Source organism: Rosa chinensis, chromosome 7, assembly GCF_002994745.2.
Source record: "Rosa chinensis cultivar Old Blush chromosome 7, RchiOBHm-V2, whole genome shotgun sequence".
Lineage (NCBI taxonomy): Eukaryota > Viridiplantae > Streptophyta > Magnoliopsida > Rosales > Rosaceae > Rosa > Rosa chinensis.
The window spans coordinates 19,349,605-19,365,658 of record NC_037094.1 but is presented as its reverse complement, the minus strand read 5'-3'; the positions used below and the strand labels follow the sequence as shown (position 1 = coordinate 19,365,658).

Sequence of the window (16,054 nt, the reverse complement as noted above, 5' to 3'; positions counted from 1 at the left end):
ACTTGTCATCTCAAAGATATTCAGACAACATTGGCATCTACCAACTTGTCATCTTAAGCTAGTGTAGACAACAATGACATCCAGCAATTTGTCATCTTAAAGGAACACCGACAACAAGAAGGAAAGAATATTGTGATCTGAGGTTCATTCAAGACAACAAATTCATCAACATTAATGTTATCTTAAATTACATTTAGACAACATCAGTATCATCAAACTTGTTATATAACTGTTAATTCAGACAACAAGAAAAAAAAATGTGTTGTCTGAAATTCATCTGATACAACACATGCTTAATTAATTTTGTTATATTAATTGAATTTTAGACAACATTGGAATCTAGATAATTGTTATCTTAGAGATATTCAGACAACATACGGTAATTAAAGATGTAGTCTGAGGTTCACCCGAGACAACACCATATCGAGCAAATTGATATTTGTAATACATTTCACACAACATTTGGTAATCAAAAATGCTTGTGTGATGTTTACTTCACACATCAGGTCTCATACAATATTGTCGTTGAAAATATATAGCAGACAACAAAGGCTTGGAAAGATTGTTGTGCTTGGTGAATTTCACTCAACACTCCGACAATAAGCTGTTGTCTGAGTTCATACCCGACAACAGACTACCGTCATGAATCGAAATTTGGTAAATTTAGACAACACATATTTAGGTACACATGTTGTGTGAATGACCAGAGAGACAATTAAAAAAGAATGTTGTCTGATGGGGGAGATCAGACAACACGCCAGTTTACAACATCTCCATTTTCATTCAGACAACAGGCTTTTGACTGTTGTCTGATTCACTTTGTGTAATAGTGAAAGCGTACCGTGCACGAGATTGCGACCGCTCCTGGGACCTCTATGGTGACAAGAATAAAAGAGATTCCTGCATGAAAAACAAAGGAAGTAGCACTGGTAGATCAGAGAGATCTCAACCTTTGTATATGCTTGTTGGCTCCTCGAAGCACGGTCGAAATCTCTGAACACTTCTCTTTGTTCTGCAGCAGGTCTTCGCCGCTTCGCCTCTTTCTTGATGAATTTCGTGTTCCTTCTCTCTAGCTTTTTCTGCTTCTCCTCCGCCTCCCCTCTGCTGCGTGTCCCTTTTATGCTCTCTCTACTTCTTTTTATAGAGAGGTAATGGATGAGGTAGAGTCAAAGATCTCTCAAATTTAAATTTGAAATCATATCAATCGGTTTGACTAAATTTGTAGGCAGGAGCGGATCCAGGATTCAATTGTTGTTTAGGCTAATTAGAAGTGCACAATTTTTTTTTTTTTTGAGGTTTGGAACCCAGTGGGAGGCTCATCCTCACTCCTTTATTATTTTCAATCAAAATATACAACGGAGGGGACATAAAACCAAACCCCATAAATTAAAAATTACAAGCATACATTTGTTGTAAAACAACAATAAATTAACTAAATTGTACCCTCCGAGGCCCACTCACTTCAAACTCAGCAATCACATAATCATTATCAATGCTATCGGCAAATTCTTTTTCGATGTAGAGAACCATCAAATCATCAAAAAACTCATCTTCCATCTTATTTCGAAATTTGTTTTTTATGATGGTCATAGATGAAAATGCTCTCTCTGTTGTTGCTGTAGAAACTGGCAGAGTCAGCACAACACAAATCAATCTATAAATCATAGGAAAGAATGCTGACTTTCTTGATTCAACTAACCGCCAACACAAATCAGACACAGTAGTTGTGTTGGCAAATCTTGGATCCTTCTGAATATCTGCTAGAAAATACCCACACTCCATATCTAGAGCAAGCATATCATATGATGTAAAATCATGAGGATAAAACTTCAAAGCAAGATTGCAAACATCTTCACATTTAAATGATCGAAAATTATCACGTGGATCTAATGTAGCACTAAGAATAAGGAGCTCCAACGAATTATCTGCAAATCTACTATCCAACTCCGTCAACTGAAAGTATTTCACAACATTAAGTGTATTGACCAGATAATAATGCTCATTTGTAATATTTTGTTCACAAGCCCTTGTACTTTTCTTGTAAGGAGCAGACATATCTGGCTACATTAAATCATCCCAACCATCTTCTCTCATATCTTGAAGTTTTGATTTTGTTATTGAAAGAAAATTGAGAGCATTGAAGATGTCTATGGCTTTTTTTGCAATGACTGATAAAGAAAATCAGTAATATTCATGACATCATACATCAAAAGCAAGCAAAACACAAAATCAAAACGCTTCATTGCATTACCTACACTCTTTGCTTCTCCTTGTACTTTATTTAGTCCATTTGCAACCAAATCTGCAAGAGTTGTTTGGGTAGCTCCAAATAACTTAATCAAACTTGAAATAGAGTGGAGATGTGAACCCCAACGATTAGCCCCTGCTCGTTGCAAAGTGCAAAGCTGAATAGCACCTCTACCAGTCTCAAGTGCTCCAGCAGCCACTAAATCTGCAATTTCTTCTTTTCTGATAACTCTCAAAGCTGAATGTCTTTTTGCAGAAGAATTAACAAAATTTACAATCAAACTTAGAGTTGAAAAGAATTCCCAAATATCATGCACCCCTTTAGCTGCAGCATTTAAAGTCAATTGTAAGTGATGAGCAAAACAATGAACATAATATGCATATGGACACTCTTCACGAAACAAAGCTTGTAAACCATTAAATTCACCCCGCATATTGCTAGCACCATTATATCCTTGCCCACGCATATTTTCTACTTGAAGATCATATTGAGTAAGAACTTTGGATATCTCATCTTTTAGAGTTTGAGAATAAGTGTCTGCCACACTAAGCACTTTGAAAACCCGTTCTCTAATAAACCCATCAAAATCAACAAATCGAAGAATGATAGCCATTTGTTCCCTATTAGATACATCAACAGCTTCATCAATAAGGATACAAAATTTGGCATCTCCCACTTCCTCCCAAATCTTGGTTCTAACTTTGTTACCTAGTATATTTAAAATTTGTTTTTGAATAATGGGAGAAGTATACTTGGCATTCCCAGGAGCATTTTGTAAGACTCTGCGAATATCTATATTCATTCTTCCAAAGGAATCCACAACCGCATTGAAATTGCCACCATTAGATGAATTAACCGATTCATCATGGCCTCTAAAAGCATCCTTGGCGTGCCAACAACCTTACACTCTCTATAGTAGTAATAAGCCGGAGTCGGTTATCTGCTACTTCTTGTGATGATTGTGTGCTAATCACCCTTTCAATATGCTTAGATGGGTTTCTTAGTGACTCCCACTTGTGCATGGCAATATTATGTGGGGAATTTAAGACTCCCATGTGAAAGACAATGCCAGATTTTTTTGACATGACATTTTTCCAACCTTGAAACCCATGCTTAGTAAATGCTGGATGATGGGATGGATAACTATCAAACAAGAAACAAGGGAAGCAAAATGCTTTGTCCAACTCTGCAGAATACTCAAGCCACGGCCATTCTTTGAACCACTTAGGATTAAATTTTCGACCTTGACCTCCGTCAAATGATAATGGGTAACTACTTAAGTGAGGTTGATACGGTCCTAAGACCACATAAGCTCTTCGAATATTGTCAGGCTCATTCCTGGATCACGTTCTAGAGAACTAACATCAAAACTTTCTTCTCTCTCAATTCTTTCATTATAACACTCTTCTAGTGGAATAGATGAAGAAGGGTTTAAAGGGACATCATTAACAGAACTCTCAGTCACATTTCTACTCCCACTCCCACTTCTAATCTCATCGACACTATCACTTGATGGAGTACCACTTGTAAACCATGACAAAAGATTTTTGTACCTCTTGGGTTTCCAGTGATCTGTCATTATATTCAATACCTATAATATTATATAGATACCCCCATTAGAATTATACAACTATAACTAATTATACATTACTATTAGTTACTAACTAGCAGCAGACTTTAATGTCCAATGGATTTAATATGTGCCTCCTTAACATATATATAATAACATATATATAATTTTAATGGGTTTGTGAAAAAATATAAAGTTAGTAACACTAACCAGATGGAAAGGGCATCAACAGCAATCTCGGTGTTATGCATAAACCCAGACACTATCACCAAAACTCTCAAATAAAGACTCTCCAATCTGCAACACAAAATGCACATCTATAAATAAATCACAACATAAGCCAAAGAAAGCATCAAGAAATCCCAAAGCCCAACAAAATTACAAAAGCTCATTCACTTATTGTTACTTGATTTTTTTTTTTAGTCAGTAATTTATCATCAATTGATCAACTAAAAATAGTTAAAAACTTAAAATACAATCATGAATTGATCAATTCATCAAAGCCTCATAGGATATCCACGGATCCACCGACTGACCGAGTCAACGAGAGACGAGAGTGGAGAGTCCGAGACCGATCAGGCGTCCAGGCTACCATGATCAAGAATTCAAGATCCTCACTTCCTCAGTTCGGCAGTTCCTCACTCCTCAGCGGCTCACTTCTCAGTTCGGCAGCTCTCTCTGTCTCTGTCTCTGTCTCTCTCCGTGACTCCGCCACTAGTAGCATCCTAGAAAACAGAATCGGCGACGGCGAGACTCTAGATTTGGGCTGACTGGGCGAGACTGCGACTCTACGAGAGGAGATCTGGGATTCTGGGAATCTGGGAAAAACATAGCAGGAAGAAGTGGAAGAACTAAGAAGAATAATTTGTGTGAGTAGTGAATACTGAGTTGCTGTGAGTCAGTTTGTGTGAGTGTGTGAGTGTGTGAGGCACTGAGGCTGCGAGCTTGCGAGTGGTGAGGAGCTGCTGTGATGGATAATTTTTTTTCTTCTTTGGGCTGGGTATGGGCTGAAAGGTAGATATATATATATATATATATATATATATATACCTAGGGGTTTTTAGCCCAAAATCTTGTCTATGCTCAAGCCCATAGAGCCTTCCATGTCGGTCCGCCTCTGTTCGCAGGCCTTTAGTGCATTCCCATGCAACCGACTAGGATTTAAATTGACTTGGTCATAGCTAGCTTGGCTTTGATCTTATCATGATTGAAAATATCCAACTAACCACCTTGGACATGATCTGCACGCCTATTTTTTTCAATTAATCATCCACTTGTTTGCTGAAGTTTGATGACCTTGAATTTGAATTTGAATGTAAATATCCAAATAACTGTCTTCACTTCAATTTGGACGATAAGGTTGTGCTACACATGCTTCTCATGAGAAAACCAAGTAGTCATGCTTTGAACTAGCTCTGTATCTTTATCTCCATTACATTATTTGAATAAACTTGTGAGTTTGTTATGCTCTCTTCATGAAACAATCAACTCCATAATTTTGCTGTGTGTGTAAAGATCCTTGTTGAACTTGTGATTCAACAAGTTGTTGGTACTGGTTTTACCTAACTGCTTGGATGATTAAGAGCATAGAAAAATATTATAAGTGTCATTCTGATTTTTAATTGAATTATCTATATCTTTACTCAAAAAAAAAAAAAATCAAATGATTATAAGTTTATAACCAACAAAAATGTTGAGTAAAGAAATTTTTTTTTTGAACGAAGAACAATAATTAACTTATTAAAATAGGATTAGTTGTCTTATAGACTAAAATAGGATTAGTTGTCTTATACATTCAACTTGAGTGGTTTGTAAATGATCCAGATTTCTTACTGGATGTCCTCATGTACGATCTTAATCGTATCTAGTAATAAAATCTTCCTTTAAAAAAAAAGATTAAAATGGAAAAGTAATACTTGATAAATAAATAAAATGATAAATTTTAATTACTTTTACAATTTTGACCATATTACTCGAGTATGGATATTTATTATAGAATTTCACAATTTGCTCAAATGAGTTTAATGCAAGGAAACTTTAGTTGATACAGCATAACTATTGATGAGTGTTGCATTTAGGATTTAAGTGTGGTAACCATTAGCTAGCTTAATTGTAACTAAGCTTGCTTGGGTCTCTATTATCTTGCACTCTAGGCCTCTAATTTTAGATATTGCGGCCTTAACCGGCGTAATGCCTAAATTAGAGAGTTGATTGTGGCCCTAACCGGCATAATTGATACACCAAAAGGATAATTGGTTTAGTAGCCTTGACCGGTACTAAATACGGGACTTAACACATATAGGAAATGCATGCATTTGTGAAATTGACATCGATATTTGCAAGAGAGTTAGTGTGAATCACCCGACACTCCTATGTTCCCATTAATTTGAAATCCGAATTTTAATTTCTTGCTTGATAATTAGTTGTTTGCTTTTATTTTAGTTTGCATTTAATTTAGTTAATTCTCAATTCAAAACTCCCAAACAAAATTCTACCTTCCATTGTGCATAACTCATTTGGGCTACAAGTTAGTGGCTTTGATTAGGCTTAGTGTGAGCTAAGCCGAGCATTGCCGAGGCTTGGTTCCTTATGAATATTATTTTACTTTATTTTATTTTTATTTTTCATTGTATGCATTTGAGTGATTCTAGCGCCAACACCTAATCCCCGAGGTACGATAATCAAGCTTCAAATACTTCCCTTACTTGACAACGATTCGTACGCTTGCGAAAGTTTATGCATCAAGTCAATCACTTACGATGAAACAAGTGAAGGCCTTTCTCACGGTACGTTATCTACAAAGTGCTTCAAGTTCCACAATTTCTTTTTCTAGGACATATTATTTGTTAATGTTTAAAGTTCAACGGTAGCTAAACTTTTACTAACGCAGGTCCAATGGGCGGACCGCTATGTACTATACTCTTTAGAGCTCCTGCTACCTGTCAAATGAAATACAGAGAGCGTCAAAGAGAGATCACGCTGGGCGGTCTTCTCTTCTCCGATGCCTAAGTTAGTCAATGTATTTGTGTTGACAAAGTAACAGTAGGTAAGTATTAAATGCGTAATTAATGAGGAGAGAGGAGAGAACCTTTTATAGGTAAGGAGAGAGCTGATCTTCTCCATGTTTTCGATGTGGGACTGATATGCTTCAGTCCCCAGCTTCTGGAGCTTCTGATGTTGTCTTAGCAAGGCACGTGGAGGCACGTCAGCGGTGATCTGGGGGCAAACTGGGGCTCTGGTGGTAGCGCCTGCTTGGTTGTGTTCCCGTAGGTTACTCATTTGGAGGGAGTTGGTACCGCTAGTGGTAGCATGAGCGTGGCTCATTATAGCTAATTATGCTTGTAAATGCCTATGTAAGTACAAGTCCCCAAGTCCCCAGTCAAGGAGGGCAATCTTGGTTGGGGAGTTGCCCAGTGGTTCGAAGCGTTGCTTCCGCCAGTCTTGCAAAAGCATATTCAGCGTCAGTGCGTTGTCAACCATGGACTTACTGAGCAAATGCTTTATACCCTTCCGGGTGGGCCCTTGCTAGGCCCCCTAGGGAGTCCCCTAGTCCCCGGCGAAGATAGACCTCCGTTTGGTCGGTGTATTGTTTGTTGAGGGGAGCTGCACTAAGCAGAGGGTGTTGGGTAGCGAACCCAATCTTGGATACCCATGTGGCGGGGGTTAACATGCCTGATCAGGGCCGTGGAAGACTGTTGACGCATCCCCCTACCTGTCCCAGATGTCTATGTTGACTGCAATGCCGCGTTGCTGTCGTTGTCAAAGTGAGGCGTTGCCTCAGGAATCGCCACTGGCGGAAGTCCCTCCGCTGATGATAAGTGGCTGGCAATGTCATGGGGACCTTCCTAGAGTCAGCCTGGAGCATGGCGTTGCGGTCAGCGGTGACGGTCCTCCCAGGTGTTGAGGGAGAAGTCTCGCTAGCGGAGTTGCATTTAGCGGAGACTATCTCGCTTGCAAGATGGAAAGAGAGAAGTTCTACTAGTGGAGTTGCACTTAGCGGAGACTATCTCGCTTGCAAGATCGAAAGAGAGAAGTTTCGCTAGCGGAGTTGCGCTTAGCGGAGACTATCTCGCTTACAAGATGGAAAGAGAGAAGTTCCGCTAGCGGAGTTGCGCTTAGCGGAGACTATCTTGCTTGCAAGATGGAGAGAAAAGTTCCGCTAGCGGAGTTGCGCTTAGCGGAGACTATCTCGCTTGCAAGATGGAAAGAGAGAAGTTCCGCTAGCGGAGTTGCGCTTAGCGGAGACTATCTCGCTTGCAAGATGGAGAGAGAAGTTCCGCTAGCGGAGTTTCGCTTAGCGGAGACTATCTCGCTGAGTGCTTCGATGATTGACGATTTTCCTTTTTGATGGTTACCTTAGACAGACGCTTCGTGTGATGGTGCCTGACACGTGGCCTACATGTATTGGATTAGCATGTGCGATAACGTCTCTTCAGCACTCCCGTCATCTCTTCATTAATGCGAGTAATTATTGATTTTGTAACCGAGGCGTCGCCTTGGTTAATCCGGAGAGTAAGTGAGTTTGTGGGGCACGTGTATGGTTGTGGTGCGATGTCGTTTTTTGGCAGACGGCCTAGATTAGTTTGATGTTGACATAAAAGAGAGGGAAACCTTGTGTTTTGGCACTTCGTACTTTTTATCTTGTGTCGTCGTCTTCAAGCTTCGCCCTGCTTTCCGAGAAGAGGATTGCTAAGATTCCGTGAAGGTATCCAGTTTTGAAGCACGAAGATCTTCTGTAGTGAAGAGAAGCGCCTTTGACTGCACCCAAGTTCTCACTTTTGAGGTTGGTACTCTGAATCTCGTCCCTGTTTTATTGAATTTCTGCGTTTGCTTTTGTCAGTTTCTGGGTTTTTTCCAATTTGGGGTACTCTATTCCTCCCTGGTGTGCTCTGAGGGTGTAAAGAGAGTTTTAGGGATGGGTTTTGGCATTTGGTAGACAGTTGGGGTTTAGGAATTTGCTGGATGGTCGAATCTGGGTTGAGTATATGGGTACTTTCTGTTCTTGTTTTGGTGTTTTTTGGGTAAGTGTTCTTGATGCTCCTGGATGTAACTGATAAAGGGATAGCTTAGATCCTGTGCGAACTAACTGGTTTGGATTTTAGGGTTGTGGGACGGCTAGCGTCGTAGATATCTCCAGCGGTAAGGATTCCGGGTCTGACGAGTCGCTCAACGTGGCGGATAGGGTGTTTATTGATTCGTTGCGTTCGTCTGCCCCTGCAGAAACCTCCTGGTCCGAACCTCTAGACATTGAACCGCTACAGACCATACCCTGGGCAGTTTCCATGGGTCATGCTGGTCGTCCTGAGAGTTTTAGGGATGGAGAGGATGTCGTTACTCACAAAAGGCGGGAGGAGAGGCTAGCGAGCTATAGTGCCACTAGCGGCTCTGCTGATGGGGTGAGAGAGGCTGGCAGGGAAGAGGTTGAGTTAGCCTGGGTTCTCCGCGACGGTACAGCTATTGACGAGGTGGGAGGGCCGATGACGGTGGCTGCCGTCAACCTTGTGAAGCGGGTGTTCCGCCTGCCCTGCGTTGTGAAGCTGCGACCGCCGCTGAAGGATGAGAGAGCGTCGGTCTTGCCAGCCGGGCACGTAGCCGTGCACTAGGCGATCTTCCACCAGGGAGTGACATTCCCGCTACTGCCAAATCTCCATATTTTGTTCTGTGAATTTGGCCTCGCCTTTGGGCAGATTTTCCCTAACATATGGCGGTTGCTGATGGCACTCAACTCACTATGGTGGTTGTCCGGCTGTGAGGGTCCAACTGTGGCGAAGGTGTTACACTTCTACGAACTAATATATGTGCAGCACCAAGGTTGCGGTGGGCAAGTGAACTTGAGCCGTCGTCAGGGGGCGCCCAAATTGGTCGAGAATCTAAAGGATTCTATGTCACCTTGGCGGGGGACCTTCTATGTTGCCACCGATGGATTGGAGTACCAAGCGGGGTTGAATGCGGGGGAGCCGACATTCAGGATTAAGTCAAAATTCCAACCTACCTGAGGTTGTCGGCCTGCCGCTGTTTAGAGTTGCTTTTTGTTGCGTAATAATTCCCTTTTGTAATGACCATTTTGTTGTTTTTTGTGTAGCAGGACTGCGCTATAGCCTGAGGCGCGAAGAAGAGTGCCGCTTAGCAAGGATCTGCGGTTGCTAGCAGAACCGCAATTTGCTAGATCTCCGCCTACTTACCGGCTGGGAGTTGTTGGTTGATCAGTAGTTGACACGAGCCCTTGGTAAGTATCATTCTCCGATGAGTGTTTTAGTTTGTTGTTGTCAAGCTAACTATTTCTTTTGTATAGATTCTCCGCCTGGAAACAGAGCAAGCCGCGAGGCGTTTGAGAAAGCCATGGACCGTGCCGAGATCAACGACTTCTTAGAGAGCATGTACGCCTTTGGGCTAGAGGCTCAACAGACTGTCGTCGACCTCAAACATTGGCGCTGAGCCCATCTGAGGTTCTGTTTGGTCCATAATTACCTAGTAATTATTCCCCTAATCTTGCACTTTTACTTAACCTTTGTGTTCATTTATATCTATTGATTATGTTTTTTCTTAACATGCTAGGAAATAATGGAAAAGCTTGGAAATGCATGAAAAAGTCAATCTTAGGATATTTTCCTGCTCCGGCTAGGAGAAACCGAGCTAGGCAAGGAAGGAGAAGCAGCAGACTGAACAAATGAACTCCAAATGAGTTGAAACTTTCCAGATCTATTTTAAACATCCTAAGGATCATTTCTTATGAAGAGTGAAAGAGCTAGTTCTGAGTGGAAGGTTGTCAAAAGATCGATCCAACTTTCTGACTAAAAGACGAAAACTGTAAAATCGGACCTGTACGGATTCCGATGGTATTTCTGGCCACACCACAACTAAATAAGCTCTGAAATTTTACCCAGAAGATCTACACTCATGGAGGAACATTTGGTATGAAGAAACCGAAGGCCGATTCCTAAGTCTCGGTGGAGATTCAATTAAAGGAAGAAAGGAGAAGAAAGTGCGCAAACGGACAAAAAAATGGGTCAATGGAGGTCAATGCCGAATTTCCAACCATTTCCAGCCAAGGACATGTGTGGAGGGCATGGAACAGCTGTTGACTAGGGTTAGAGAGTTTGGATGGAAAAACTTTAGGTATAGGTTATGTAGATACCTCTACTAGCATGACTAGTTCTCTACATCACAAAGCATAAGTAACACCCACTTTAGGACATCCACAGGACATGGCAAGGCCCAACCGCGACATCCATCTTGTAGCCCTATGTTCAAGCTACGCTACGGTATCCGGAAGTCACAAATCCTTCCCCGGGAAGCCACCATCCCGGCCTTGCCAAGTTGCCTCCACAATATGCTTCTCTAGACTAGAATAGTAACTTTGAGTCCCACATCTAAGAAAATGTAAATGAGGGAGCCTCCTTCCCCTATAAAAGGAGACTCCTTCCCACTTACTCAACATCTCATTACATCTCTTATAATCTTGTTAGGCCGCAAGGCACGACACACTAGTACACATTCAAGTGGACGTAGTTTCCCGCCAAGGCGGGAGACGAACCACTATACATCTCGTGTCATTCTCTCTCTCTCTCTCTCTTACTTATCGTTAATTAGATCCCCACGGATCCAAACGTTAACATTCGCGCCGTCTGTGGGAAGCCAACACATTGGCTTCGTCACCTTCCATGAGCTAAGTCTGCTTAGCGGAACTCAAAGAAATTCTTCCCTCCTTCTTTGAGCCATGATTATACGCATTTATATGCGTGTAATTATATCTAAAACACTATAAATAAGCAAATCCTCATGTCAATTAATATGTAATTAATCCATTTTTATTTACTTTGTAGAAAATAAGCGGAATTGCGAAAACGAGAGAAAATTGTGTGAAATTGGAGCAAATTGGAGTTTCCGACAAAAGGACGAAATTGTCAATGCGGGTCGACCGTGGTCAACGCCATCAAGGGAGCGGAATTCAATTACCTCCGGTAGTATGTGCGGAATCGCATTGAGAAGAGAGAAGAAAGTAGAAGAAGAAAAGAAGAAGAAGAAACAAATTAGAAAAAGAGAGAGAGAGAGAAAGGAAAAAAAAAAATTCCTACCCTGACGTCATGATGACGTCAGCAGCACCACCATCAATTTTCCTTCCCTTTCTTTCCTTCACGTGGCTGCTGTTCTCTTCCTTTCTTTTTCCTTTTTTTCTTTTCCTCTCTCCTTTCTTGTTTGGCAGCTAGCATCTCATCTATCTCTTCCTCTCTTGAAAGCCACCAGACGACCACACATATCAATGAATCAATTAACCAATTTTTCCTCTCCTCCCTCTCTCACGTCCGGATTCCAATTATCCCTCTTCCTCTTTTCTTCTCCCACGTAAACCAACCCACCTCCAACACCTCTCACCACAATTCCTTCTCCTCCTCACCAAAATCTCTTCCTTCTCCATTTTCTTCTCCTCACCAAAATCTCTTCCTTCTCCATTTTTCCTTCCTCACCAAGATTTTCTCCTCACCAAGATTCACTTCACCTCACCAAGATTTTCTTCTCCTCACTAAGATCCACTTCACCAATATTCTATCTTCTCATCAATTTCACAAAATTCAAAGGGGAAGCACTTCAAGCATAAAGCAATCACCACTTGGGTAAAAGAGAGAAATTATAATTCCAAGGCTTGTTATGTTTGCTTTTTAGCATTTGTAACTTGTCTTGGTTGTTCTCCCTCTTCTACACCTTTTCCTCTTTTGTTTGTATGAAATTGATGGAATTGATGATGTATATATTTATGGGTAGTGAGTAGAAATTTTGTTGGGGGCTAGGGTTGTGTGCCCTAGCCCAAATTTTATGTAAAGGATGCCTATTTTAATGTCATGATGCAATTTAATTTGTTGGATGCTTATATCAATTTTTGTTGGGTGGAAATGCATGTCTAGGAGCCTAGTCAACTCTAGGGTATGTATTTTGGGCATGTCTAGGATGGAGTTAGAGGCTTGACCCCCTCTAATTCCTAAGCTAGAACCCTCAATTTGGTATTGTAGGGGTTATAAGTATGGTGATTTACACCCGCCGCGTGATTGCGAGGGTGAATCGCTTAGTGGTCTAATTCTTGAGCTTTATGCCAATTAGAGCAACTTAGAGACCCTTGAACCGGCTCTAGCTCTCTCTAATTGAGTTTGTGTGACCCTTGAAACGGCACATTAATACCGTAATTGAGAATATATGGTCCTTGAGCCTTGAACCGCCTAGGATACGACTACCGCCAAATGAAGAATTTTGCATCTACATTAGATTAGCTTCCGGCACATAGGATTTGGGTGAAGGAACCTCCCTAGCACCCAACACTCTCTTGTCTTGAATTTTTTCGCAAACTACTTTAGCATTTCATTTTTATTTTTAGCAATTTTCTATTTTCGGTTCTTAAATTTAGTTTAAGTCTTCACAATTAAAAATCACAATTTCGGATACTTGTTGCTAGGATAATTTGTATTTGTGCTTAGTTGTCCGTAACTAAGTGGGGGTTCCCTATTCCCTTGGGTACGATACTTGGAGCTTAATTTATTTGCCCTAAACTTGATGACCGTGTTGTATTACGCGTGAGGCGCTAGTATAGGCACCGAATCAAGCCATTTCAAATTCATCGGTCACCCATTTCTCTTTAGTCATTCTTGAGTCTTCATTGGTTCCCAGAGAGTTTATGTTTGAATTTGTGCTTCTTGGCGGTAACTTTTGCCAAAGCATGATCAATAATACCTCAGCGGTAAAACCAGAGATTTGCATCTTAAAAGGCTAGTCAACAGTGGTCAACGCCCAGGGGATGGTCAAAACTGGCTGAAACTGATCAAAACACCAACGCATGGGCTGGTCAAGGTTGGTCAACGCCGGAGATGGTTGGTTAACGCTATTCAAAAAAAAAATAAAGTCCACACTTGGCGGCAAATCTTCTCTGGACACCCATTCTCTTCAACAAGGCCTCGTCTTCCTCGTTGCATCGCCCAGCAGCATGACCAAGCCACCTCCACCGACCAAGGCTGCCTCCTCTGGCCATTACTGCCGGATAGCTTCGCATCCGAGCTCCACTATTGCTGGCAACCTCGGCTGCGCTCCTCCGCCCAACTGTAGCTCCGGGCCTCCGCCGAGCTCCGCTCTCCAGGTCTCCGCCGAGCACAACGGGATAAGCAAAAGCTCCGCTCCGCCGAACTTCACCTCCGCTGGACTGTTCACCGCTGAACTTCTCTTCCGCCGACCAGAGCTCCATCCACGAGGTCTACTAACTGAGCATAGCTCCGCTCCGCCGAGCACCTCCGCTAGCGAGCTTCACTGACCCATTGGACTGCACCACCGGGCACCCTCCGCCAAGATTCTCCGCTGGCCCAAAACCCCACTCCGCCTATCCGTCGAGCTTCACAGCTCCGCTCCGCCGAGCTTCTACTAACCCGCGCTTCTGCCACTAGCCAACCTCAGCGGCCCCGCGGAACCGCTAGCCTCAAACCAGAGGAACCGGCCTCCTCCGCCCCCTGTCAGGCTATCCTCCTCCACGGGGCATCACCGCTCTCCGTCGCTGAACATAGCTCCACTGACCGCTAGCCAACCTCCGACGGAAAATCTTCTGCCACACTGTACACCGCTAACAAGCGGCAGGTGTCCGCCAAATCTCCCTGACATAGCACCAAGAACTCCATCACCACCGCCCAACTGCCTCCGCTAGAGCACCACCGCCAGCGAAGCTCCGCTCCGCCAAACTTCCTCCGCTGGCTACCTCAGCTAGCTAAAGCATCCTCCGGACACCAAAACTCCGCCGAGCTCCAGGCCCGCTGCACTCCAGCACAGCCGAACTCGGATCCTCCGCCAAGCTCCAGGTCCGCTGCACTCCAGCTCCGCCGAACTCGAGCTCCGCTGTGCCACTGACCAACATATGCTCAACCAGCCAGATTTTCTTTAAGCAACCAACGATGCTCTCTACACCCAGGTTATTTGAAGCAGAGAACCTATTTTCTGAAGCATCTTCCCTCACCCTCCTCCGCTGGCATCCCTCTGGCCATTCCGCTGGGCAAACTCCATCACTCCCCGACGGTTATCCCCCGAACTCGGCAAAATCTGCAGAACTAGAATTCGCACCTTGATCGGAGAGAAAGCTAAGTTATCTTCTTTTTTATATGCAGTCGAGTTATATATATGCTGGAGTCGCACATTGCTGCACATTCATACTGTGTCCAAAGCATAGTTTGACAGCAGTACACACCACGTGCCTGCACTTTGCATAACATCAATGCCACTTAGTCCTATAAAAAGCATACACGTCGCATTGAGTAGTATTATATGCGTTTATTGCTATGCAGGGACTACCTCTATTTAGCCTCTTACACCATCACGTGTAGCTAACTGATAGAGACCCCTAGGCTCTAGATATTTCAATGCATGTGCAACTCCTTTAGGCAAGTCAAAAGCATGCTTATTAAACAAACAAGGCTACATGACACATAGATCCCTCCATGATCTATTAAATTACACCAGCTTGCTTATTACATTGCATTGCTTACAATTTGCCGGCCGCACATTCACGTTCCTGCCACATTGCTCATCATATAACTTTTTGGTTAATCAAATACAAACCACCAAGGCCACTCTTTTGTTCTCTTCTGCAAACTAGCTGCTGTGTATGACAAAGACTAGCTCATGATCCATGCTTAAATTATCATTATATATGCATTTGAGCTATACATCCATGCCTTCAATTTTTACAATTGAATTCCAATGTATTTCTTATTCTCCCAGCAAGAACAACTGATAGATCTCCCACAATGAACCTCACATGCATAAATGGTCTTGTTATATCTATCAATTTCACATTCAAAATAGATGCACATATACATTTGTCGTCAACTATCTATAAACATGGCTCGTACACTTCGCTCAATTGATACATATATTCAAATAACTTGTCTATTTTTTGCAAGTTGCCGATGGTGATTTTACAAATCCACATATTAATCATATATTTTTGTTTCAAGGAAATTCAACTATTTCTTTCGAGCATTCAACCTCAAATACGAGTTGACGGACATTATCGGAGTATTTTATCCACCACGAGCAATGGACCGTCATGATCAGCCAACTCCGCTAGCCTCCAAATCGGCATAAGATAAGTCACTATATCTTATCTCTTACGCTCTTGCAATTAGAGCCTTTGCCATGACTATACATGTCTCCATGAGCCTTGAGCATGCCTACAAAATGTTATTAGCAACCACATTACAAGTACATGTTGCACA

General features: G+C 42.3%; 1 protein-coding gene across 1 annotated transcript; it reads right to left on the bottom strand.

The window, feature by feature from the left end:
• Nucleotides 1-2,147: 2,147 nt before the first annotated feature.
• On the bottom strand, nt 2,148-3,050 carry LOC112177551 (zinc finger MYM-type protein 1-like). Its single transcript, XM_024315834.1, has one exon. It carries the CDS (start codon nt 3,048-3,050, stop codon nt 2,148-2,150), a length of 903 nt encoding a protein of 300 aa, XP_024171602.1.
• Nucleotides 3,051-16,054: the final 13,004 nt, after the last annotated feature.

Coding starts and splice junctions, on each gene's coding strand:
- LOC112177551 (XM_024315834.1), bottom strand. CDS start 3,050: ATGAATATAGATATTCGCAGAGTCTTACAAAATGCTCCTGGGAATGCC.